At 38.0% G+C, this 26,355-nt stretch overlaps 1 protein-coding gene across 2 annotated transcripts; it reads left to right on the top strand.

Annotated features, from left to right (window-relative positions):
• The first annotated feature begins 5,006 nt into the window (after positions 1–5,006).
• Positions 5,007–26,355, top strand: LOC122277363 (protein DETOXIFICATION 25-like). 2 transcript variants are annotated; one of them, XM_043087327.1, is made up of 9 exons: positions 5,008–5,204; positions 21,618–21,877; positions 23,859–24,400; positions 24,635–24,721; positions 24,832–24,888; positions 24,979–25,217; positions 25,303–25,421; positions 25,784–25,870; positions 26,014–26,355. In XM_043087327.1, exons 2-9 carry the CDS (start codon positions 21,641–21,643, stop codon positions 26,086–26,088), a joined length of 1,443 nt encoding a protein of 480 aa, XP_042943261.1. In that variant the 5' UTR covers positions 5,008–5,204; positions 21,618–21,640; the 3' UTR covers positions 26,089–26,355. The 2 variants fall into 2 exon arrangements, with proteins under 2 accessions (XP_042943262.1, XP_042943261.1); XM_043087328.1 differs by lacking the exon at positions 21,618–21,877 and having other exon boundaries at positions 5,007–5,204.

Below are 26,355 nucleotides of genomic sequence, written 5' to 3'. Positions count from 1 at the left end.
GTCATAGTGAAATCAACATTCCACTGAGAGGAGCCACTAGAAAAGGCCAAGGGGCCAAGAGCTCGTGCGAGCTCAAAGATGCCAAGGAAAATGTCTTGGAGGCTTCATTCACAACACCGTTTGCCATACCAAAATCTGACACCAGAGTCATCCCTCACTTGCTTTGGCCTAGGTGTGTAGCTGTGATGTTCTAGGACTCCGAATCCGTCTAGTGGAACCATGGGTAATCGAGACGGAGAGGGAAATCTATGAGGCTGGAATTGATTTGGATAGAAGAAATATATGAATCGACAAATAATGCAATAATACTCTTTGAAAGAGGGCAAACCTCTTTGAAGAACCGATCAAGAACTCTCTGGACAAGAGGGAAAAAATAGGATGATGGCTTATCATGCCAAGAGCATTAATAATGGTCTAGCTAAAGTTTGGCCAAAATTTGACTGAGAAATTCACTTTTATAAATTTAACTAGTCACTTTTCAACAACACCAAATAAAAAACTCTTTAAATCTATCACTATTCTATTAAAATATTGATTTTAAGTCTAATTGTAATTTAAATATTTTCACCTTTTTATTTAAATGATATGGACAAGTCACACACGAAAAAGAAAATGTCGATAAAATAATAAATTACTACAAAAAATAAGATATATATTTTTTTTTTTTCCGTAAATTGACTTGACTTTCCTTAACTTTTAGGATTATTCGAATATTAATAGCTACCAAACAGTGAGTTCCTATCTCTACAAATTGGAGAAGAACAGAAAGAGAAAGGAGTAATGACTAAAATGGAAAGAACAGCAGGCGGGAAAGTAATGGTGGAGTTTTGCTGGAGTTGTGGAGCTTTGCGCGAGATGAACAGCAGGCGGGAAAGTAATAATTTATGTCCAAAATAAGATTTGACTAGCAACTTGGTCTGGCTAATGAAAATAATTTTAGTTAAAAACACCGTAGATATATTGAGTCAATTATAGTCAGTTTTTATGTAACCTAGCTAAACTTTGGCCAAAATTTAACTAAGTTGATTGCACTATTAGTGCTCTAACGTTTACAAGTAATGTTAGTATGAGGTAGATGACAAAACTGGTATAATGAGTGAAATGACCAAAAGGGCAAGCTTCAACCCATCAGCAAAACCCTACATCCGACAGTATTTCTATCCATTTATATGTCAAAGAAAATATCCAACTCATTCTTTTCTAATAAGGGAGTAGATGATCAAGACAAGTAGATTTAGGTGCAAAAATAAAAGAGTAATGTTTGATACAATTATAAATTTTGTAAGCGTCACACATTCATTTTGAGAAAAAAATAAAATAAGACTCATTATTAAAAAATTAATTTTTTTTATGTGAGTCTCATATTTATTTTTTAAAAAAGAATCTTTGTATGACATTTGTGAATTCTATAGCTGTATATGTCATTTCTCTACAAAAATATTCAAAACAAAGTATTCATATGTTTTTCTTTTTGGGGGGAAATGGCTTCGCTACGAGCGAAGAAGAGATGTTAACTTTTTTTTTTAAAATAGACTTCAATTCATTCTTGAATGAAGGAAGTTATAGCTGTGACCAATAATTACAGGTAACAAGTCCTGATTACAAGCTAACTAACCGGTTGTACACTCCCCCGCACACAACTTTCATTGCGCCGGACAATGTCTAAAACTTCTAAGCACTCCATTGTCAAAACCGTACTAAGATGTGAGACTCTGTAAAACAGAAGTGTCCATCTCAGCTCGTCTGCAAGAAAATAACACATTACATCCCCACCCTCCATAGGAGGAGAGGAACTTCCCAACATTCACCCTCTATAGGAGGAGAGGACTCACAACCCTCATCCCCAAAAAAGGAGAGAGGCTTGCCTATTTCGAAAATATATTTATTTGAACCTAAAATAAAACAACACTAACAAACCATTGAAAAAACAAACTGAAACGCACTTTGCTCTCCATAGGCTCTGTATGCCCACTAGCCTTTCGTCCAACCACTTTCTGCACATAAGTTTCCTGACAGCACCCCATGATCTTCACGGGTAACCTGTAGACCACTCCTCTAGCACGACAACCAACAAACTGCATAACCACTACGCAGAGCAGCAAGCTTCTCACCGTCGCCAACGCCGTCACCGTCAGTCCACTTCTCCAGCTCTGTCGCCGTCAGCCCCAGCCCATAACCACCAAACAAGCCATCCTCCACTTCGGCTAGAAGAGACGAAAAACCAGAGACCAAGCACACAGCCACTGAGAGACTTATTTTCAGAGAAAAAAACCATGAACAAAACCAAAAAAACCTCAAAAAACTGTGTCACCCCCACTTCGGCGACCACTCGTGAGAATCTCCACCCTGAGCTATGCCCAAACTCCACCCAGAAGATCGCCTTATCCCCCCATGCACCTCAGCATGAATCCCGAAAAAATACTCTATTTTCCATGGATAAAACAGAGCACCTTAAGCCCCATGGGATTACACCCAAGCCTACAAGCATTCCACCACTTCTGACGGCAAAAACACCCAGACCCTGCCCACACTAGAGACCCTCTGTTTTCCACCACGCCCAGCTACATAGTTTAGTTATGGTGGTCAACTCAAAAAAAAAAAAAAAAAAAAAAAAAACCTTCAGACCACACCATTCCACGGTCAAAAATGAAATCGAGGCCCTCCTCCTCCATCGTGCAATCATCACTTCACCAATCGCGAGATTTATAATGGAGGATGACTTCGGGCTCCTTGACCGAGAGGTGGAGCTTTCAACCACCATATCAACGCCAAACTGATGCTTTATTTGTAAAACGGAAAAACTAAAGCAAACAGAGAGATGAAGGGAGGGGAAGTCTAGGCTCCCACCTCCCTCAGACGGAATCGTATGCATTGTTTTCTAGAGAGATGGAGGAGATTCTCTCACTAGGGTTTTTCACTAGTTCTATTGCTAAAAGTAAGCAAAACAAAATTTTAGGAAGAGATGTTAACTTTAATTAGAAAATCTTCACGTAAATATCAAATTTTTTTGGCAGGAGACACTTATATTGTAATTAATTAGTTTAGAGATAATTTTGTTAATTATGAATGACAACGGATTGCAAAACGTGACGAAAAATCTCTGAAGTTTGGCTAAATATCAATAGAATGGTCTGTATTAGAGTAGTCAAAATGAAGAAGTTCTACATATAAGCTACAATACCACCAAAGTTTCTTTCAGATTTAAAGATACATTGTTCATTTTCAGAAGAATTATTTTATTATAAAAATATACACAAACTACACCAACAGAATTATTTCATTTTTATATATGAAAAACTAATATATTGTACAAGCAGGAATTAAACTAATAAAATTAAGAGGGCTGTTACATATCATCTCATATTACATATTTTATATATTTTAATCTTATTTTTTATTTTTATTATTTCTTATTTTATTTTATTTTTGTTAAACTAATTGAATTTTTCTACTTATCATTCATACATCACATATTTGTTACAGAAAAAATAAAAAAAATTAAAATAAGTATAATATATGATGTGTGAGAATGATAAATCTAATTATTCTAAAATTAATATACAAGCAAAAGATAAGGTTCCTGTACATGTGCAGGATTTCATGTACATATACATTTTTTGTATATTACTTTTATGCAAACTAATATACAAGCAGAGATAAGGTTCCTGCATATTTTTTGTATATGAAAAATAATAAGTTGAGAAAAAATAATAGTCGGAAATAAATAAATAAGTTAAATTATTTATTAATGTGGTTAGTGTAGTTACGAAATATGAAAACATATTATTATTAAAAAAATAATATTATATTATTATTTTAGCTTATTTAATATGAAGTAATATCTTGAATGATTTTAGTTTTATATAAAATATATACTTTTAGCTAAATTTTAGAGATAACTTTGATTAAAATAATATCAATGCTGTTATAAGTTAAAACATTCGAACATAATAAAAGTTAAATTACTTACTAAAACAAATCAAATTTGATCAACATATGACATTATTATTATTATTATTATTATTATTATTATTAATCCCCCATGGATAAAGTCATGGCTTAATTTTATTTTTTTGAAAAATGTTGTTTTTATCGACAGTTGAATGTTGCTTAGATCTTGATAATTTTTTTTTTACTCAGTAATTAAAGTAGTATTTTTTTTTTAATAATGTTGTGTTTTTATTTTTATTTTTAAATGTTTAAATATATAAAAATAATAATGAAAAAAATAAAGAAATTTTTTTTTTATTCTTATCAAAAGCCGTCTCGTGCTAGCACTGCTCTTAAATTTATTTAGTTATATAATTTAAATGAGATATTTTATTTAAAATTAAATAAAATATAATTATAATATTAATTTTTAATATTAATTTTATTTTAAAATTTTAAAAAAATTAAATTATTTATTATATTTTATATAAAAATTTATAAAAATTATGTAAGATAAAATAAAATAATTTGGATTTAGATATTATCCAATCCCTAGAGTAGCAAGTTGGCAACGAATGGCTGATCGACTGGACATATGGGCTGTGTAAGTCTGTAAATAGGCGAATTTTCGCATGCCAAGAACGGACAAGCTACGTGGCTACAACTGGCATCATGATTTGGTCAGTGCGTACGTGCATGACTGTGACACGTCACAATTAAAATTAATAGTCCGGTGATCGATTAGGTAAGGCTACTATGCCGTAATTTTTTTTATATTATTTTTATAAAATTAAAAAAAAAAAGAATATCAGTATATTAATTGTTATTTTTTTAATTATTACATAAAAAAATAAAAAATAAAATATATAAACAATCAAATTAAAGGAATAAATTCAAGCAATATAATATTATTTTCTTTTGAGTAAACGTTCTTTTTATATATTTATTTATTTTATTTTATAACCTGTTATATGGATGAGACAATGACCAAAATCCTTATAAAAAGATTATTATTTCATTATAAAAGTTGATTCAACCGACGAAATATATATATATATAAATATATATATCTTTGATCTATGGATGGAAAAGCGTCGACGTGGGGACTGAGTCCCAAAGACTCTCTCCCAGCTCACACACCCACACACTCTCGTCTCATCTCTATCTCTCTTTCTCTCTCGACGTGCTCTCGATCTGCTGAAGTGCCTGAAGTTGGGAAGCCATTGATAGATCACAAAGACATCAGAGCCGGCGATCCATTACTGTAAAACCAAGTAAGTAAAGTTCAGAAATCCATACTCAAGTAGTACTTCTCATCCTTATTATCTATATTTGATGGATGTTGTGTACTGTACGTTCATCATCTTTTCATCTAATTCCCAACACAGTTTATTTTGTGTTTTCATGGCTGTAATACTGTAAAATTGTCTCGATCGTTTGTTTAATAAAACTTAAACTATATCATTTCAACTCAACACATTATTATAATTTTTTTTAAATTTTTATATAAAATATAATAAAAAATTTAATTTGTTCAAATTTTAAAATAAAATTAATATTAAAAAATTATATTATAACAATATTTTATTTATTACTATTCAAAATATCTCATATGAACTTTGTAACCAAACGTAAACCATTTTAACTCATTTCATTATAATAATTTTTTTAAATTTTAAAATAAAAATAAAATAAATAATTTAATTTTTTTTAAATTTATAATAAAAATAATTTTAAAAAAATATATTTCAAGATGAACGATTTATTTCAACTTGTCTCGTCGTTAAGACTGCCTCTACTACTCCATTGGCGAATACGTGTACTCCTTCAGCTCGCGTTATTCGTTTCGATCGGTTTTCGATCGTAGAGGGCTATATAGTGGACCTGCTTGTGAAACGTGGCTAGCTAGTTCTGTAGACACAAGTACAGTAATATGATTATGCATACGTACTCTTTGGCTACCAAATATATGAAAAACACAAATACTTAGGACAGTTTTGGTAAATATATTTTATTCTAAAATTTTTGTCTCAATTTAAAATTTTTATTTTATCAATATAATTTTTTTAAATATCCACATAAAATATAATAAACAATTTAACTTTTTTCAAATCTTAATATAACTTTTTCAAATTTTAAAATAATAATAATATTAAAAATAATATTTTAAACTTTCATCTCAAACTTAAAATTCTCATATCTACTCCTAAACAACCACCATAGATGAATTTTGAAGGTGTGTCCCGATTGTTTATTTTTATTATTTTATTTTTATTTAGTGTTTAAAAATATTTTTTTAATAATATTATGATTTAAAAAAAAATATTTACAGATGATAAAATATATATAAGAAAAAGTAAAAAATACAAATACATTGGCACCTAAAATTCTAATCTCAACTCAAAATTCTCATCTTATCATTACAATTTTTTTAAATTTTCACACAAAATATAATATATACTTCAAAATTTTCAAATTACAATGTAACTTTTTAAAATTTTAAAATAATAATAATACTTAAAAATAATATTTTAAACTTTCATCTCAACTCAAAATTATTATCTTACTTATCAAACCTACCCTTAGTAATGGTGTTAGGTGATGTAGAAGTCTGTTATGTATATTTGCATACTGTCGGTATTGGTTTTTGGGAAATTAGTTTGAGAAATCATCTCAACTTATTATTATAATTTTTTACAATTTTTATATAAATATAATAAATAAGTTAAAATTTTTAAATCTCAATTTAATATTTTTAAATTTTAAAATAATAATAATATTAAAAAATAATATTTTATTTAACTTTTAATTTTTATTTAAAATCATTTAATTTCATCTCACAATTCGAACAATTATGATTGTTTGTTTAAATCATCTAATATTTTATTTAAAATCATCATTGTTTGTTCTCACGTGCTATATATAATATTCAATACTATGATAAGCTCGTTCTATCAGCCATTCTCCTACGCTCTAGAAGGTATAATATCACATGACATTATTTTTACAGTTTTTGAATATGAAAATTTCATATATTTTTTTAAAATAATAGATAAATCTAAGTTTTATAGGAAAAAAAATTATTTTTTTAATAATATACTAACTTTTTTTAAATACAGTATGCGGAGTTTACACACCCTAAAACTCATATATTTAGGATTATTTTAAGGGAATGTTTGGAAATAATTTTTATATTTTCTTATCTTATTCCATTCTATTTCATTTTTTAAAAAAATATTATTCAAATACAAATATTTTTAAATTAGTCATTAAAACATTTTCAAACTAAACATTATAAAATTTTCAAACTTTCAAATAAAAAAAACAAATTAATTTTTTCGATTTGTTTATAATCGTACGTGTCTTAACCGTTTGACTTGAATTCATTAAATATCAAATTTAAATCTGTTAATTTCGTATCGTGTTGGTATTGAGTTTGCAGACTATATCACATATTGTCACTCCTACTCTTAATTATAATGGTATAGATATTTATGTATAGTTTAAATAGTGAGATGAGATAAAATAGTTTAAAATTAAAGTAGAAAGTTGAATAAAATATTATTATTATTTTAATATTTAAAAAAATTAAATAATTTATTATATTTTATATGTAAATTTAAAAAATTATAATAATAAAAAAAAATAAGACGATATACTTCCACCATTCAAACTAACCTTATTAAAATAATACTGAAGATTTTATGGCGTTAGGTACCGCATACGCGCGGGAGGAAGTCAAACTGGATTAGAAAAAGACGAAGACAAACAATATTTACATTTTAACCTACTCTTTTACAATGAGTAGTACACTTATTAAAAGCATTGCTGAATAACATAAATTAATGCAGGCCACTTCTTACCTTCACATGATCCCCATTTCCGATATATACTAGTAGCTTTAGGCTCTGTTTTGAATTTAGATTTAATTTAATTTAATTTTAAATTGAATCTAATATTTAAATACTCTATTATCAAATTATTAAATTTATTTCAACTAAAAGCTTATTTTATATAGGACCCACGACCTTTTTAACTCAACCCTTGTTTACACGTGAGATTTACGTATAATCTTATTTAATTTTTTATAATTATATCTATACTCATCTTAACATTTAAACATATTTAAACTCATTTTAGATTTGTCTCACAAAATTTAATTCACTATCTCGACTCATTACTATTAACTTATTTAACTTAACATCCAAACATGAACTTAATTTATCCAACTACCAAACACGTGCGCATACACATGAGTACCGACCTCTTTTTCCACAAGATCATGAGTCCGGTCTTCGTTTCCCTAACAAATCATTGAACCACTCATGCACTACTACATGACAGTAAGTAAAAGAGATCGATGATCAACTGCTGCATGCACGTTCCAAAACGAAAGTGCATGAACCAAAACCAGAAAAAAAATGGTACCATGATCAGTTTATAAGATGATTCGGGAACCAACAAGATGGTTTCCAACGATGTTTCTGTCTCTAACTGTCAGTCAAAACTCAAATTAAAACCGACAGTCTTTGAGTCTGATCTCAGACAAAATTAAAGAGTACTTGCAGTTTGATATATACTTGATTTTTGTCTGGACATTGTATACGCTTCCCAAGACCGACCAAATTGCGGAAGTCTCTTTCAACTTGGCTTTGGTTTGAATGACGGCCATATATCGAGAGGACCATATAATAATGAAATGGGAAAGCTCGCGATTCTTCTTACTTTTGGAGCCAACCAGATCAATTCCTTTTATTTCCTTTAAGTTTTAGTAGTTGTTGAGACTTATTACGAGGTGGGGCCCGGCTAACATATAGGCATATATGAGATATCTTCCATATATTTCATCTCTGGATTTATTAATGCAATCTTGATTTTGAAGGTGAAATAAGGCTATATATTTTATATTGGGTGGGTGGTAATTAAAGATTGGTGCTAGCTATAGCTATTATGGAGGGTTTAAATTTACTATCTGATCAACAAAATAAATTTAAATGAAAAGGGAAAAGACCCATCAAATTAGTAGACTTGGTTTACTCTTCAAGATTAATTTTATGACCATAGAACGATATATATATATATATATATGCTTAGTAAGTGCTAGTTAATTAGGGATACTAAATGCGTCAATTTATTTTACGTCATTTTTTATAAAGTTTAATTTATTTTTAATTAAATTAAATGATTACATTAGTTGATTGAAATTATTTTAATATATATTTCAAGAGTAAAAAGAGAAAAATATAGCTAGATAATAAAACAACAGTAAATTAGGAAAGTTTAGGTATCATTGTCCAGTGCGTTTTCCATTATTTAATAATTAATATTGCTCGATATCGGACGCTGCAATATTTGTGGATATAAGCTGGGTGGGGTTTCAAGCTGACTGAAAATGTGGTGGAAAATTATCTAGTGGTGGTTGTAGGATCAATTGGAGATTGGCTACTTTTTATGATCCGGTGGAAAAGGAGAGCATGAAAATAGAGGTGAGGGGAAGAAATTAAAGGTGATGGCTTGTACAAGTTGGGGGAAAGGAATAGGAGAAATAGATCAGGAGGAACGGATTAATTAAGGGAAGACGGTGGGGACACAGTCCCCTAAAACTTTTTTTAAAAATTATTTTTCATTGGGATGTTTTAATAATTAATGAAAAAAAATCTATTTATCTTCTCTAAAAAAATAAAAATAATCCTTTGGACTACCCAAAACTTTATAATAATCTCCACTTTTGTAGAATGCTAATAATATATATATCTATTTAAAAAATCTAACCCGAATATTACAAAGTTGATTAGATAAGATGAAAGTTGAATAAGATATTTCTAGAATATATATAGTTTTTTAATATTATTTTTATTTTAGGATTTGAAAAAGTTGTGCTAATATCGTGTTTCGTACGCTTTTGGACGGGGCTCACAGCAGCTCGGGTCTTTAGTCTTAGGCCTGCACAGATAGTGAAAGCACTATAGGACGACTGCCATGGTGTTGGTTGGGAAGTCTTTGATACTAAAGTTAGTATTGCCTTTAGACAAGTGTGTAGGAGAATTGAGAGAGTTAAGAGAGTCTAACCCTTATCCTGATATCTAGGAGTGGTTTTTATACTTGGTTTCTGGGATCAGGCACCCATGTCCTGCGGCAGGAGGAGGTGTCCTCCCCATAACTTCTTCAGTCATGCTCATTTAATGCAGCGTGGCTCTCTCTAGGGAGTGCATTTAATGCGGCATAACTCCCTCCCTTGTCCTACCAAAGGATGCATGCTATTTATCTCTTCATTCTTCTCCCGCCAGAAGATCGTGATTTGCACTCCCCTGTCCACTTAAGGTTATCTGTGACTTAGTTCCTTTAATATGGTGTGTTCAACCCTCCTTCACTTTGTGATGATCTTCCCGTGCTTCCCTTGTGGTCATTGCCTTTTGCCATGGGTTTGGAACCCTTAAACGAGGCTGATGGATTGCCAGGTGGGCCTAGGCCTCTCATGATATTAGGCTTGGACTTTGGCCCCTTGGCTAGGGGAAAATCTCTCTAACAGTTACCCCGCCAATTCTCATCAGTCATTGAGCTAACTCGATGGGAATTTCTTCTCCCCCTTCCTTTCATGGTCGTCATTGCTTGGTACTCTTTCTGCTTGAGTGGGACGACACTTTTACCTCTCGGCCCCTCCATGTGTCAGGCCCTTAGGTTCTCTTCCGCATTAATGACTGTCAGGCGGTCTCTTCAGCTTCGTGCCACTGTTGGCGGGATTTGAACCGTTCTCCTTCCAATGTTCGGCTCGTAGGAGCCGGAAGGCCAACCGTTGCTCCTCAATATAAGGTCTGTCTCGTCTTTGTCACTTTCTTCTTGTTTCATTTGCCCTCTCCTCGCGTCCCTATTTTCTCTTTCTTCGCCTTTACTACTAATGGCCTTTAAAAAGTCCATTGAGCTTAGAAATTTTGATGAGTAAGACTAGCACGAGGCCAGTCCCACCGAGTTGGGTTATGCCGGTTGTCACTGGCCTTTGAGGCCTCATGCAACTTTCTACAGTTGCTGATCTCCACTTACTGCGTCCTTGACATGGTGTTCTTTGAAATTCCTGGCCCTGGGAGGGGGCCGTCGATGTTGATGGTTCAGCATTGCATGTTGCCCTCTTCCCCAGTATATTCTCATACGGGTTGAGGCTGCCCTTACCTCACCCTATCTGCGAAGTTCTGCACCATCTTAGGCTGGCTGTTGCCTAATTTCATCTGAATGCTTGACGGATTTTGATATGCTGCTCCGTCTTGTGGCGGCATGCATTGTTGAAGTTTGACTCGAAGCACATTGACCTAACCTACCATGAATTCATCTTGACCCATAATGTAAAAAGGGGCACTGGGAATATCTGCAGCTTTAGAGCAATAAATGCCTTCATCATATTGGAATCGCGATATTGCAAAATCGTGGATTGGACTGGTAAGTTCTTCTTCGTGTTCAGCTAGGGTGGGAGTTCTCCATTGGGTAGATTGGCCATGCCAAGTTCCATTAGGGCCCAGTGGGGTGTCATTCCCAGCAACAAGGTCATGCGACTGACAGCTACGCCTGAAGAGATATGCCGCATTGCCATCATTAAAGAGTGAGTGAAGGAGTGCACCCCTTACTGTCCACTTGGAGGTTCTTCTAGGGGAGGAGAACATTGCAGCGTACCTTCCTCCTATTGGTCACACTATCCATGCCAGTTGTGGCATTTCCACTCGGCGGCTAGTGGCCTCTCCGAAGAAGCACTCCCTAAGTCTTCGCCTCGAGGTTAAAGGGAAGAAACCTCGCACAGAGACAACCAAAGCTGGTAGTGACCCTGTGTCTCCTTTGGGTCAATTGGTAAGGGTGGTCGGCATCCAGTGATTGAGGCCTATGACACCTGTTCGGAGCCCAGTCTCTCAAATGTCTCCCATGGGTTCTTCTCACAGACCGATGGAGGGGAAATCCTCTGGCCTTAGCATGCCGGTTGCTTCTCCTTGAACCATTGCTCTAGTCGTTAAGCCTGTGGCTATCGCTGAATCAAAGGCTTCCGTTGCACCTGCTGGGTCGCAGGACTTATCTTAGAGAGGTAACTAGCTCCAAATGCAATTTTGGGGGGACCTTTCTGGATGAGATTCCTTGTCAGTTGTCCGTAGTTGAGCTGCCTCTTGAAGCCAATGTGGAGGTGACTCCTTATTTGGCGTCCACTGCTTGGTTTGTGGCCGGGGATCAAGTCTCTGAAGGTGCCTCTAGGGACTCAGAAGAGGGGTATGGTTATGCTGAGGGGAATACGTCTTTTTGAGGGCTTTCCTATGGAAAAGCTCTTGTAGGTGTTATCATGACCGTAATCGTTGTCATTCATCTCCCAGCGGGGTCAGCCGTTGGGTTGGTCGAGGAGGTTCCTCAAAGGGAAATTGAGTCCCTTATCGCTGACCGATGGGGGGTGCAGCCTCTACAATGAGATTCGAGAAGGGTGGTCTGCATGCATCGAGTGAGGGAAAAAATCACTCACTTTCCTAGGGTGATTCACAGCCCATGTCTAGGGGTCCTCCCAACCCTTCAACCGATGGGCTGGACAAGGAGGTTTCAGGCAACGTTAAGAGCATTTGGGTAGACCAACAATCGCCTCCCTCGAGTAGCTTAGTTGAGGATATCTCTGCATCCACTCGTCTTGAAGCTAGGAGTGCGCGGGCGAAGGCTTTGGTGCAGGTGGCCAGATCTCTGTAGGGTGTTTTCTTTGAGGTTTCCTTCTCTCTGACTCACTCTTTTCCTCTTTTGTTCGTCTGTCTCTTTTTTTTTTTTTTTACTCTTCCATTGCTTGCCGTGGTGGGCTTTAGGGAGCCAACATGTTGGCCGACTTCATTGTGAGCGGCTAGGAGGCAGTCGAGGTGCAGAATCAAAAGCTTCACTTCATGGTGAAGACAGCTCACCATTGTGCAAGTAGGGAGATGGAGGAGAAAAAGTGCCTGGAGGCGGAGCTAGCAATGGCAAAGGGGTGGGCTGTTTTGGCCCAAGAGTCGCCAAGCCAGGTTCAGGTGGAGAATGAGGAACTGAGGGGTCATTGAGACTTTGACGCCCAGCGGTTCAAGTTGTTGGATGGGGAGTGCTCGTCCCTATCAGCTGCCTTGAAGGATCGAGAAGACTTTCTATCGGCAGCTCAGGCGAGGGTTGAGAAGGAGCTGAAAGGGATAGGGTTGGCTTAGTGGAGGATTGCTGCCCAGGACGTGGTTATCAAGGATCTGCAGAGCAACTTGGCTCAAGTGCAGGAAGTCACTGCACGCCTAGGTGATCAACTAAGGAAAGCCCTTTACGTCCACGACGAAACTTGGGCGTACGTGTATATTAAAGGCCTTAAGAAAATACGGGATCACATAATTTCGAATCCTCAAGTGAGTTCTCGAGCGTTGGAGGCGCACATGAGGGCCATCAATCTCAAATAACTCGATCTCGATCTTGTTACCTTTAATCATGCTAGCAAAATTGGCCGAGCAATGATCCTGGATGCCTTTCTTCCCGAAGATGAAGCTCTTGCGGCCCACCCTCCTGAGGGCACCGAAGGGGTAGATCTTGAGGGAAACAACTTTGGAGGTGCCGGGGTAGACCATGTCGAGCACCCAACGGATTTGAATGCTCCAGAGGTGGGCTTCGTTGAGTCTGAGGTGGATCCCGACGCCACCCTCAATTGATTTTGTATCTCCCCCTTGTATTGGCATGATGTAAATTTCCTTGTTTCATTCTTTTTCTTTGTACGGACCGTGACAATTAATACACTAGTGTACTTACATATACATTCTCATTTCTCGTTGTATTTCCCTATGCTTTACTTTGTGGTCGTTTCCTTATTCTTTTCTGACCCCTTCTTTTTCTTGCCGATTTGTTTGTCGGGACTTTTTGCTCGTACGGTCCACTATGGTTTGGGATGCCCTCTTTTGGAAAAAAGGAGGGAGACTTGTGCTTTTGGGCTCTTACCATGCGTTTGTTCCCGGGCTCATTTATTGGGTCTGTTTGGCAGTTGATGGGATGCACATGGGTTCCTGCACTCTGTGGGAGGTTTAGACATTAATGCCCATCTATTCCTGGGCTTCGTGGTCATATCATTCGACAGTTTTTCCTATCTCAAAACTCGTCGTGCAGTCCATGTTCCATTACTACATCACGACCCTTTCGATTGAATAGGTTAGAACAACGCTTTCCTCTTAGGCTTGGCTAGTGCCAGGAGCTTCTCCTGCAGTGGAATTGTTCAAGTTTGGGCGAATGCCCTCCAGCCAAGGAGGAGGCAAAGATGCCTAGAAGAAAGGCCATTTCCAGCACCGACTCGACGCCTGCTCATCGCTGACATCCTTGATAGCAATAAGAATTATGCTCCTGGAGTCCTTATTTGCTACTTCAATGAGAAAATGATTTGCTCTAACGGCGATCTTCCTGGTGAGTGTCCCAATGATGAAGAGTCTTGAGGTGCATGAAATGTGATGGTCCTCCGACTCCTATCTTTTGTTCACTTCTGGGCTTGGACTAGGGGTCGTGCGCGTCTCAGCGACCCCGTCGACTCCAAGCTCGTCGGTAGAGTACTTTTCTTTTTCAGATGCACGTGTCTATTTTCTCTTCTTGTAAAGTCTCTTACGTAGACATTGTAATCTTCCTCTTTGTAAAAACTTCGATTGTTAATGAATAAACATTCTCTACCTTTTTGCTCATGTTCCTTTCTTTCGTTGTCTTTCCTTTATTACCATCTGTTTACACTTTACGTGTATCCTTTGCTTGTTCCGAGGAAAGGTCAAGCGTTGGGTAAAAGATGGCATTGCCGTTGCCATGGGCTTGGCCCCTCGTTTTCCCTTACGAGTAAGTGACTTTCCATGTTGTAGGGTGAGGTAGGAACGTCTAAAGTCATCCCGCCTTGCTGGTTTCCTTGCCCATCGAGAGGGGTCGAGGGGCATGTAAAAGTCGGGATTACTTTGATCCTTAATCGAAGGTCGAGTAGCATTGTAAGGCTAAAATCACCTTGTTGACCCTCGCGTTTGGCGAGACGGGGTTAAGTGGCATATAACGGCTAGGCTCGCCCAGATACCTTAGCGGAGGTCGAGTAATACATTAATGCTGAACTCGCCTCATTGACCATTGCGCTTAGCGATAGTGGGCCAAGCGGCATGTAAAGGTCGGGCTCATCTAGATTCTTTGGCGGAGGTCGAGTAGCACGTTAAGGCTAAACTCGCCTCATCGACCCTTGCGCTCGGAGAGAGGGGGCCAAGCAACATGTAAAGGCCGAGCTTGCCTAGATACTTTGGGGGAAGTCGAGTAGCACATTAAAGTTGAACTCGGTTTGTTGACCCTCACGCTTGTAAAGGTCTGGCTCGTCCAAATACTTGGGTAGAGGTCAAGCCGCACGTTAAGGCTGAACTCGCCTCGTTGACCCTTGCGCTTGGCAAGAGGGAGTCGAGCAGCATGTAAAGGCCAATCTCACCCAGATACTTTGGTAGAGGTTGAGCAGCAAGTTAAGGCTGAACTTGCCTCATTGACCCTCACTCTTAGCAAGAGGCAACCGAGCGGCATGTAAAGGTCGGGCTCACCCTGATGCTTTGGCAGAGGTTTGAGTATGTCGTAGAAGTCAACCTGGTTAATGTAAGCAATGATTGAGATTTGCAAACTTGAGCTGTTTTGCTGGAGAGCGGTGAAAGTCGTGGGGCATTTCGTTGAAGGAGACAATCTTCTTGGAGTTGTGTTGAGTAGTCATGGGACTAACCCACATTCCGATGGGAGAGGGTCAGAGGTGCCTCCCCTTTGGGCCCCCCCAAGGGAGGTAATTAGCCCTTTGCCGTGACGGACACAGAGTAAGTTGTTCGGGCAGCCATGGGGCTGGACCCATTCTCCTACTTGGGGGAGGTTGGGTTAATGCAGGGGCTAGTCCCACTTGTTGACCCTCGCGAAGAGGTAGTCTGTTCAAGCAATTTGTGACTGGACTCACTCCTGCCCGTTGATGTCATAGGGAACGTAATTGAGGGTTAGGCTGGCGCTATACCCACTTTTCGTTGTAGCGAAGGTCGTTGAAAGTTGCTCGGGTGGCCCTAGGGTCGGACCCACTCTCCTCTGTGGGGGAGGTCAGGCTAGCATGGGGCTAGTCCCGCCTATTGACCCTTGTGGGGACGTAGTCTATTTGGATAGTCCCTAATTGGACTCGCTCCTGCCTGTCGACGTCCATGAGGAATGTAAATTGTCGTGTAGTTAAGGACATACTCGCACTTCGCCGCAGGGGGATCAATAGCCATAGGCATTACACCCATCCCTTTGGTACCCTATGGGGAAGGTAAGTTTTAGAGGGCTGAGGAGCCGTCCGCTCTTTGTTGTGAGGGGATGGGGTAATGTTCAGGGGGCCGAGGGACCGGACCCGCTCTCCTCCATGGGGGAGGTCGGGTTGCCACCAGGGCTAGTCTAGCTTGTTAACCCTAGCGGGGAGGTAGTCTATTCGGGCAATTCTTGAGTGGACCCATTCCCACTCAATGATGTCATAGGGAAGGTAAGTGAGGGTCAGGCTAGTGCTATGGCCATTCTTGTTGTGGCGGATGTCGAGGTAAGTTTTTTGGGTAGCCTTGGGGATAGTCCCGCCTATTGACCCTTGCAGAGAGGTAGTCTGTTTGAACAGTTTGGGACTGGACCCGTTCCCATCTATTGATGCTCACTAGAAAGGTAAGTTATCGGGCAGCTGAGGGCTAGCTTGCACTCCTCTGCAAGAAGGATAGAGTAGCACTTATGTATGATTTATCCCCTTCGTGCCCCTCGGGGAGGTAAGTTGTCATTGCAGATTTTGTTGGCTAAGATGTGCCTCCGTAGAGATTTGCATTGGAGGTGATTTATACATTGGTGGAGACACCACTTTGACACATCCAATTCCTAAAACATTTGTGTTTTCTGTTAAAATAGTGTATGCAACCATTAGTAAAGCAAGCTATAAATTTACAAATCATAAAGCCTTTATCGGTAAAACATCTGCAGGTGCTCGGCATTCCACGGGTGTTGTAGCTTGTTCCATTGAGAGTATCAAAGCCAATAGACGTCTGGGCGGCTACTGGTGATGACTACGTAGGGGCCTTCCCACTATGGTCCTAACTTTCCTTCGTCTTAGGTAGTGGTCCTTGTGCTTTAGCACGAGGTCCCTAACCTTAAATAATCTCGGGTGCACCTTCTGGTTGAAGAAACACTCTACCCTCTTCTTATAAGCTGTCATTGTCACTTTTGCTTCTTCCATAATCCCTTCCAACATGTCAAGCTGTTCCTCAAGTCGCTAGTCATTGGAGCGTTGTCCGAAGCGTTGCACCCTATAGGTGGGAATTTCAACTTCAACTGGCGGAATGGCTTCGTGGCAGTATTTGAGGGTGAACAGGGTTTCCCTGTCGGCTTCTTTACTGTAACCCTATACACCCATAGAACCATGGGGAGTTTTTTCACCCACACTCCCTTCCGGTCACTGAGTTTCTTTTTTAGTATTTTTAACAGAGTTTTATTGGTCACCTCCACCTGTCCATTGGACTGGGGGTGTCCCGATGAGGAGTACTGAAACTAGATTCTCAAGTCCTAGCACTAGTCTCGATAGTGGTCGGAGTCGACCTGCCTCCCGTTGTTGCGAGAGACGCAGAACCTACAGACAACATTCTTCCACAAGAAACGAGTGATGTTACTTGCCGTGATTGTTGCTAGTGCTTTGGCCTTCACTCACTTGGTGAAGTAGTCCACCGCGGCCACCACAAATTTCACCTCCCTTAGCTAGGGGTAAGGGGGCCCACCAGGTTGATCCCCCATTGAGCGAAGGGCCAGGGTGAGGTGATCGAAGTCAACTGTTTAAGCGGGTGATGGGGTGCCCTAGTACTCTTGGCATTTTTTGCATCTTTGCATGTATTCCTTTGTATCCTTCAGGGTGCGTGGCCAATAGTATCTTGCCCATGTTGCTTTACCCACTAGCACCCTTCCTCCAGAGTGCTTGCCACATATTCCCTTATGTATCTCCGTTAACACATGTTGGGCTTGTTTGTTTGAGAAGCACCTTAAGAGTGGCGAGAGGCATGTTGTACCTTTTCCTATATAGGATGCCATCAACTATGGTGTATCTCGCCGCTTGGCGCACGACCTTCCTTGCTCCTCATTTGTCATTGAGCACTTCGTTGGCATCCAGGTATCTGATGATGTCCGTAGCCCATGCTAGTGCTCCCAGTTTGATCTCCATCACCTCAATCCCTACTGCAGGTACTTCGACGGTCTTGAAAACTATTTGTTCTGGGAGTGGGGCACTCTCTTTCCAGGATGCCGTTCTTGCCAGTCTGTTTGCCTTGTGGTTCTTAGCCCTCAGGATATGTTGGATCTGAAAGTACTTGAAGCTAATGCGCCTGGCCTCTACTAGTGTTAGATACTTTTTCAACTTCTCGCTCTTCGCTGCGAACTCCCCTCGCACCTGGAGTCGGCTAAAATTTCCACCTTCTTAACACCTAGAGACTTGGCGATTGTTAGGTTGAAGAATAGTGCTTCGTACTCTTCCTTGTTGTTCGTAGCTTTAAATGCCAATTTGACAGCATAGTCGTGCTCCTCGCCCTTATCCATAATGATATGCACTCTCACTCCCCCTCTAGCCTGGCAAGATGAACCGTCGACAAATACTTGCAAGGGCTTCATGGGTTGCGCATTGGCAGTTTCCTAGGGAAGCCTGCGAATTCTGCAATGAAATCCGCCAGCACCTGTCCCTTTATCAAGGTGCGCGGGGCATACTCAATGTTGAAATTGCTTAATTCTGCAACCCAGTTCCTGAGTTGGCCGGAAGCATCTGGCCTTTGTAGGATCTTCTTCAAGGGGTCTCCGTGAGGACTTTGACCGGGTGAACTTGGAAATAGGGTCGAAGCTTTTGAGTAGTTACTACCAAAGCGAAAGCGAGCTGTTCAATGCTGGGGTACCTGGCCTTTGCTCCTTTATAGGCTCTGCTGGTGTAGTATACTGGCCTCTGGACCCTATTGAGACAGACAAGTACAAGATTAGGACCTCCCCGCATCTGGGTTGGCTGAGCAACAGGTGGCTGGTGAGATATTTTTTGAGGGCGTTGAACGCCTCGTCGCATTCCTCTTTCCAACTTTGGGTCTTCCGCAAGACCTTGAAGAAATGGAGGCACTTGTCGATAGACCTTGATCAACAGTTGGGGGCTGCCACCTGGCCCACGAGCTTCTGGATGTTGTTTATGCTCCATGGGGCAGGCATATCGAGGATAGCTTCCACCTTCTCTGCGTTGGCTTCGATCCCTCGCTCCAACACCATGAAGCCAAAGAACTTCTTGGAGCCCACGCCGAATGTACATCTTGCTGGGTTCAGCTTCATCTGGTACTGCCTCAACACCGCAAAGGCTTCTCGAAGATCTTTTAGGTTCTATGCTGGGTTCCCGCTTTTGACTAGTAGGTCATCCATGTAGACTTCCATATTTCTCCCAATTTGGTCCTTGAACTTGCGGTTAACTAACCGTTGGTAGGTGGCCCCTGCATTCTTTAACCCAAAAGGCATGGCTGAGTAGTAGTACAACCCTCGGTCTATGATGGATGACATTTTTTCCTTGTTGTCTGAGGTCATACGATTATGTTTTACCTAGAGTAGGCGTCCATGAAGCTTAGCATACGGTGGCTCACTGTCGAGTCTACGATCAAGTCGATGCTAGGGAGCGGGAAGCTGTCTTTCTGATAGGCCTTGTTCAGATCGGTGAAGTCTACGCACATCCTCCACTTGTAGCTCAGCTTCTTTACTTGCTCTACATTAGACAACCAATTCGGGTAGTGTGCTTCCAATATGAACCCTATCGCGTGCAACCAGTTGACCATGCAGCAATGGCGACATTCTTTTTTGCACTGAAACTTCTAAGTCTCTACCTTACCCCCATGGCAATGGGGTCCACACTCAGATGGTGCTGCATGATCGCTAGATTGATTCCTATCATATCCTCATGACTCCAGGTGAAGATGTTGTGATGTTCTGTAAGGAATTGCTGCATAGCGAACGAGAAAATGTTTTCTTAAATTATCTATAGTGCACTTGAGAAAAAGTTTCTTGTCATAGTCTTTGCAACCTCAAGATTAATCAAGAACAACCTATTGGGAAATGCGCTTCTTTTATATATCTTTTTTTAATAATGGTCTTGTTATAGTCGTCTCATATATAACCATCGTACACTTGATTACTACTGTGATCTCAACAAGACAAATCATATTGTTGTAAACGTTAGCCTTAATTTGGATCTTCTACAAAAGGCCTTTTGTTGAAGGAAAAATGTTGAATACAGTTGCCCAGCATAACCCTGGGGAGTCGGCAGCCAACATGGAAAAATAAAAACAATGCATTTCATAATGCATGAATCGTTCTACAATGGTGACCTCCCTCCCTTCGTCTTCCCATAGACGAACACAAAATCCTTTGAAGCCTCCCTCCCCTAACCAATCTGTCGACCTTGAACGCAAAGCAAATGGGATTTCTGATTTCTTTTCAAAATGAAATCTTTTGCTGCAGAAGTTCAGTCTCAATATTATACATTTCAAACTTTAGGTCTATTGCTAAGGTGCCTTTACTTTATTAGCTTTCAAACATTCAAAGCAACAAAAAAAAAAAAAAAATCAGTGAACATTCCTTTAAGTCCCAGAACTTTAGTGAGAGCTTAACATGCTTGGTTTTAAAGAAGAGGAAAAAAAATGAAAAGAATGTTCATTGTGTTGTATTATTGGAAGCAGACCTTTAATGGCAATTAGAGAAATTCCAGCTTTAGCATCCTTAATGGGAAGGATCCCTCAATTCAAATTCAACACCAACATTATGGGATATCCATTAAAATAAACAAACAAAATATCCTCCACCACAGTCAATGAGCCCAGAATCCAAATTTTATCACCAAAAGATTGGATTTTTATGAGGGAAATATCTCACAGACTCCTCAAACACATTTCCATTAGATTCTTTAGACAAAATCCAGGAAAACAAAATGGAAATAACAAATTCTAAGACATTGGAACACCCAGTCTTGAGCCCAAAGATAGAAAAAGCAAATCAACAAAGAAAACACCCTTGGAGTTTTATACAAATCCACAAACTGAGGCAGAGAAGAACCACATAGCAGCAAAAATAACTTCAACAAACATAGAACTAGCCTAGACAAGATAATCAAAGAAAGCTAGATCCTAGTTCGGCTGCCTCTTCAATTTTCTCACATTTTCTCAAGAAAAAAAAAATAAGAAAAGAAAGAGATGAGCCAAAAAAAAAAAAAAACCTAGAAGGTAGAATCAGAAGAAATAAGAGATAGAAAAAGAGAGAGATCTTAAAGGCAAAGGAAACATTCGAGATGTGGTCTTCTTGTCGAAGAAGACTCACCCACTCATTGAAGAAGTTTTGCTTATGTTTCTTTCTTTACTTTTTTTTTTTTTTTTGCTTTTTTATTTTCATTTTTTTATTCTAAGTAAGAAATCGGTTAGCGCCGATTGCACACCATGTTTGTACCCAGCAAAACTGTTGTTGAAAAGGTTAGGGAATATACGTTATAGATAAACACAAGTGGATAGACATGAGTTCTAGACTATAGTGGTTGGGTATTTCACATTTACCCATTCTTTTAAATGTAATGTTTGTGTTAGCATTAACCTTTCAGGTCAATATCTCTTGATTTTTTTTTTTATCAAATTTGTTCAATATTTCAAGCTAACTTATCGTTTTCTTTTTTAAAGGATTATATATATAGACCAAGAAGATGGATGAGAGATTGCTTAGATCAGAAGTACCAAAAGAAACTAGCAATCTTCCAAAGAGGATTTGGGTGGAAAGCAGAAAAATATGGAAGGTAGCGTTTCCTTCCATGATATCTAGGGTCACTCAATTTGGGGTGTTTGTGGTGACACAAGCATTTATAGGACATATTGGTGAAGTGGATCTTGCGGCTTATGCACTCGTACAGATCATTGCTGTACGATTTGTAAATGGAATATTGGTAAGAATTTTCTTTTAAATTTTTATTGAGTTTCGTTAAGTATAAGTTTCAAATAGACAAATCATGTGTAAATTTTTTACAAAAAAATGGATCTTACTAATAAAGAATAAATTTTTTAAGGTGAGATCTACTTTTTTACAAAGATTTGCACGATAGTTATCTATTTAGGACTTATAAAAATCATTTCTCCTCTTTATTATACTTTATTTAGATCCTGCCTTTACAATGTCATGAATTATTTAAACTAGAAAGATTAGAAATCATAATGATTAATAGGACAACAAAAAGTAAAGAGAATGGATTATTATGCACTAACATAATGATAATATCATAAACAGAGTTCAGAATTAATGTCGGTGGCAAGGCAAGTAACCAAAGTGGATACAAAATCTTATTCTTATCCATTAGGATTTTCAAATACGTGGAATAACCAATAATATCAGATAATCACATAACCAATACAAAAGTCATATTTACATTTTATACAGTAGAGAAAGTATATAAAAATTGCTCATGTCTATATCATTCATGACAAAATTTCATTCCAATATCAATATACAAATAATGGTGTAGGAAATTATTGAGATGATTTTCATGAAAAAAGCTAGGGATGCTACCCGCATGGTGCAGGCAAGGGAGACCCTTCCTCACACCCCACCCCGCACCATGCGGAGGAGGGGCTTTCGACCCCACCCCCCGCAGCACCGATTCAGGGTCAAAAACCCCATCCGCCCCACCCCCCGCCTAAGCCAATCCACTGGATCTAAAAAATTATTTTTGGGTCTAAAAAAATATTTTTGGACTCAAATTATAATATAATTTAAATTATAAATACAAAAAGAATTTAAACTCATTAGAGTTATATTCTAAATTGTCTTTACCTCCTAGGTCAACCTTTATATGTGAGGCCAAGACACTACAATAGTCATACTTAAGCAATGTGAGTCTCTTGCTACCCTCCCCTAATAGAAACACATTTTTTCGAACATTAGTTAAATGTATTAAAACATCTAGTTTAGGAGTACTGCATTAGGCAATGAACTATCTAGACTTTGTAACCAAACGATAATAGTGTCACAACCTAGAGGAAGAATTATCAATAACATTTTAATATTATACAAACATAGACCTATATTGATCAACCCGTATCAGTGCCATTGGCCAAAAAGCTTTTAAAACTACTTCAAAGCTCCTATTAAGTAGAGATTTTACGTACAACCGTGAAGTACTTAAATATTATGTAATTATTTTGAAAAATAGTGGGATCTATTATTAAAAAATTAATTTTTTTTATGTGAATCCTATATTTTATTTATTTTTTTTCAAAACAATTACACGTCAATTACACAATTCACAATTACATATATCTTTTCTCTTACATAAAATTTTTGTAGCTACACACAGATTCATCAATCATTCAAACTAGTTTTCACACTTTGGCAATAATATGTCCAAACTAGATTTTCAAGACTATGCTTTTATACAAATCAAATTCACAAGCATTCCCATCAAACACTAGAATCTATTCAGACCAGTGCATAAACGTGGGGCTAGGATGTATACCCATTGCTCGTTAATAGCTCACGTTGAAACGGACGGTGATGTTGGAACAACAAGGTGGTACGGTTTTGTCTTTGGGCGTTGCAATGGGGAAGAGAAATTGGCTACCATCAGTAACGGGAAGAGAGAGAGGGAAAGTAGCGTGTCCTACTAAAATGGGAAACCGAGAAGAGAGGAGGGGAGAGAGAGCTTGCGGTGCGACGTATGACTGGGTTCGGCACGGCAGAATGGCACAAGGTCACGATGGTCGAGTGTGGTTGTGGCATAAGAGAGAAAATAGAGTGCGAGAGACAGAATGATGGAGACATCCTTAAAAAATATAGAATGCCCATTAATGAAAATGAATCGTTTTTGTATTTCCAAGTAATATAAATAAAATGGGACAAATTTTTTGAATTTAATGTTAATTTTTTGTTCGTAGTTGGGCATGTCAAGTGCCACTGAGACTCTATGCGGGCAAGCGTTTGGAGCAGGGCAATACCACATGTTGGGTATCTACCTGCAAAGGTCATGGATCATCAATATTGTTACTGCAACAATCTTGGCCCCTGTTTTTATCTTCTCAACACCCATCTTTGAGCTACTTGGTGAGGAAGAAGACTTAGCAGAAGTTGCTGGATATATCTCACTTTGGTTTATTCCAGTTCTCTACTATTTTCCCTTTACCTTCAGCATTCAAAAGTATTTACAGGCACAACTAAAAAACAACGTTGTTGGATTTCTTTCTACTGGGGCATTTGTTCTTCATATTCTCTTGTCTTGGCTTTTTGTGGTCAAACTCAACTTTGGAATCCCTGGTGCAATGGCTTCGATGGCTATCTCATTTTGGTCAGTGGTGATTGGAATGTTCATATATGTGTTTGGAGGTTGGTGTCCCAACACATGGAGAGGTTTCACAGTAGCTGCTTTCCAGGATTTATTACCAATCGTCAAGCTCTCAATCTCTTCAGGTGTTATGCTTTGGTAAGTCCAACTGCTGTTAACTTATATATATATATATATATATATGTATATATATATTTATATTTGGTTATGTTTATTATACTAAAGTGTTTTAAAAAAGATTCTTAATTCTTCATTTCTCTTAATTAAATTCATTTGAATTCTTCTATGATTTTGTCTAAATATTCATTATGGCTTGTTTTGTCACCCTGTGCGTATAAACATATCCTTACTATTTTCACACATTCCTAATAGCTTAGAGTTATGGTACAATGCTGTTTTAGTATTGCTGGCGGGATATGCGAAGAACTCCACGGTTGCAGTATCCGCCTTTTCCATTTCGTAAGTAATTACAGCTTGCATCATTCTCTCTTTTTATTTTTGTTTGATCTTATTCCATTTTACTCCAAGTATGGTAAAAAATATCCTGAGTTGAACTTATCACCTCGCAGCCTTAATATCATTGCTTGGGTATTTATGATCTTCTTTGGCTTCTTATCAGCTGCAAGGTATTGGCTTTTATTATGATCTATGTTTTTATTTGTTTATTGATTGGTATATTTAAAACTAAAAGATTATCTATCATCTCCTTTATATAGTGTCCGGGTTTCAAACGAACTAGGGAGAGGAGATGCTGAAGCTGTAAAATTTTCCATTAAAGTCATTACTACTACTTCCATATGTCTTGGAGTGTTTGCCTGGATTTTGTGTTTTGTGTTTGATAGAAAAATCGCTTATTTATTTACGAGTGATGAGGAAGTTGCAGAATCCGTGTTAGATCTATCTACCCTGCTTGGTGTATCTGTGTTACTCAACAGCATCCAGCCAGTATTGTCAGGCATGTACTGATTTTTCAATATGTTGCCAACGAAAGTTCAGCCTACTTATTGCTTGTATAATATGCTATTAGTTGTGTTTCACAGGTGTGGCAGTCGGTGCTGGTCGGCAAGCTCTGGTTGCATATATTAACATTGGTAGCTATTTTCTGATTGGGGTGCCAGTAGGAGTTCTTCTTGCATATGTAGCCGATCTAGAAATAAAAGTAAGAAGTTTTCTTCTTCTTCTTTTTTCTTTTGTTTTTTTTCTTCCCCATTTAGTGTTTGATCTAGACATTATAATAACTAATTAAGCAACAATTTCCTTGAGATGTTTTTTCTTGTTGGAAAGTAAGCTTGCCTTATCGAATGGGACTTTGCCAATGCTGCCATCTTAGCTATGACATGATTATGATAGCTTTAGATGTTTGGATTATGCCATTACTCTTCTTCCATGAGAAGATACATAGATGCCATGTGTGTGGACATTGAACCCAAAACTTGCTAGGAATCCATTCAAATGCTAATGCATGAATATTGTCAGTTAAAACATGCCCATGTCCTTAATTTTCCTTAATAAAATTTTCAGGGTCTGTGGATTGGAATGATCATTGGCATCATGGTCCAATGCCTCGTGCTCGGCTACATTACTTTTAGAACCGATTGGAATGAACAGGTAAATCAAAACGATCATGATGAATCTCATATACAGTTAGTATCCGCAGTCAACACCAATATTTTCCAATTAGAAATATGAATGTCATTAGTTAGAATGATTACACTATTAATGTTGGTTTTAATTGATGCATTTTTCTATAGGTCAAGAAAGCATCGGAACGCCTAAATAGGTGGTTCTTGAATTCTCCTGAAGAATCTAATAGAAATTCTGCTTAGGTAATATTGATTTCCTTAAGTTGTGTATGATGGATACTACCGTATTAATTAGTGATAACCAGACAAGATTGAACCTATTTGAAGTTGTATGCTTCTTTGGAAAAGAGATGGATTTGATAAAAATCTTCAGATTTCATCGATCCCAGCTATTATTTAGAGAGAAATGAACACCCTTTTGACCTTTTTGTAAGAGATTGTCCCAATTATTTTGTTATGTACTGTCATTTCTATCAAGAGATCAATGAAGTATCAAATCATATTGCACAA

Source organism: Carya illinoinensis, chromosome 9 (assembly GCF_018687715.1).
Source record: "Carya illinoinensis cultivar Pawnee chromosome 9, C.illinoinensisPawnee_v1, whole genome shotgun sequence".
NCBI classification, from domain to species: Eukaryota; Viridiplantae; Streptophyta; class Magnoliopsida; order Fagales; family Juglandaceae; genus Carya; species Carya illinoinensis.
The sequence above is the reverse complement of the archived record's forward strand: the minus strand, read 5'-3'. Positions and strand labels throughout refer to the sequence as shown.

What these genes read in the sequence shown, in the direction of transcription:
- LOC122277363 (XM_043087327.1), top strand. Translation starts at nt 21,641, where the DNA reads ATGGATGAGAGATTGCTTAGATCAGAAGTACCAAAAGAAACTAGCAAT. An exon ending in TCTTCAGGTGTTATGCTTTG is followed by an intron (nt 24,401 to 24,634) that starts GTAAGTCCAACT and finishes CATTCCTAATAG; the next exon opens with CTTAGAGTTATGGTACAATG. An exon ending in GAACCGATTGGAATGAACAG is followed by an intron (nt 25,871 to 26,013) that starts GTAAATCAAAAC and finishes ATTTTTCTATAG; the next exon opens with GTCAAGAAAGCATCGGAACG.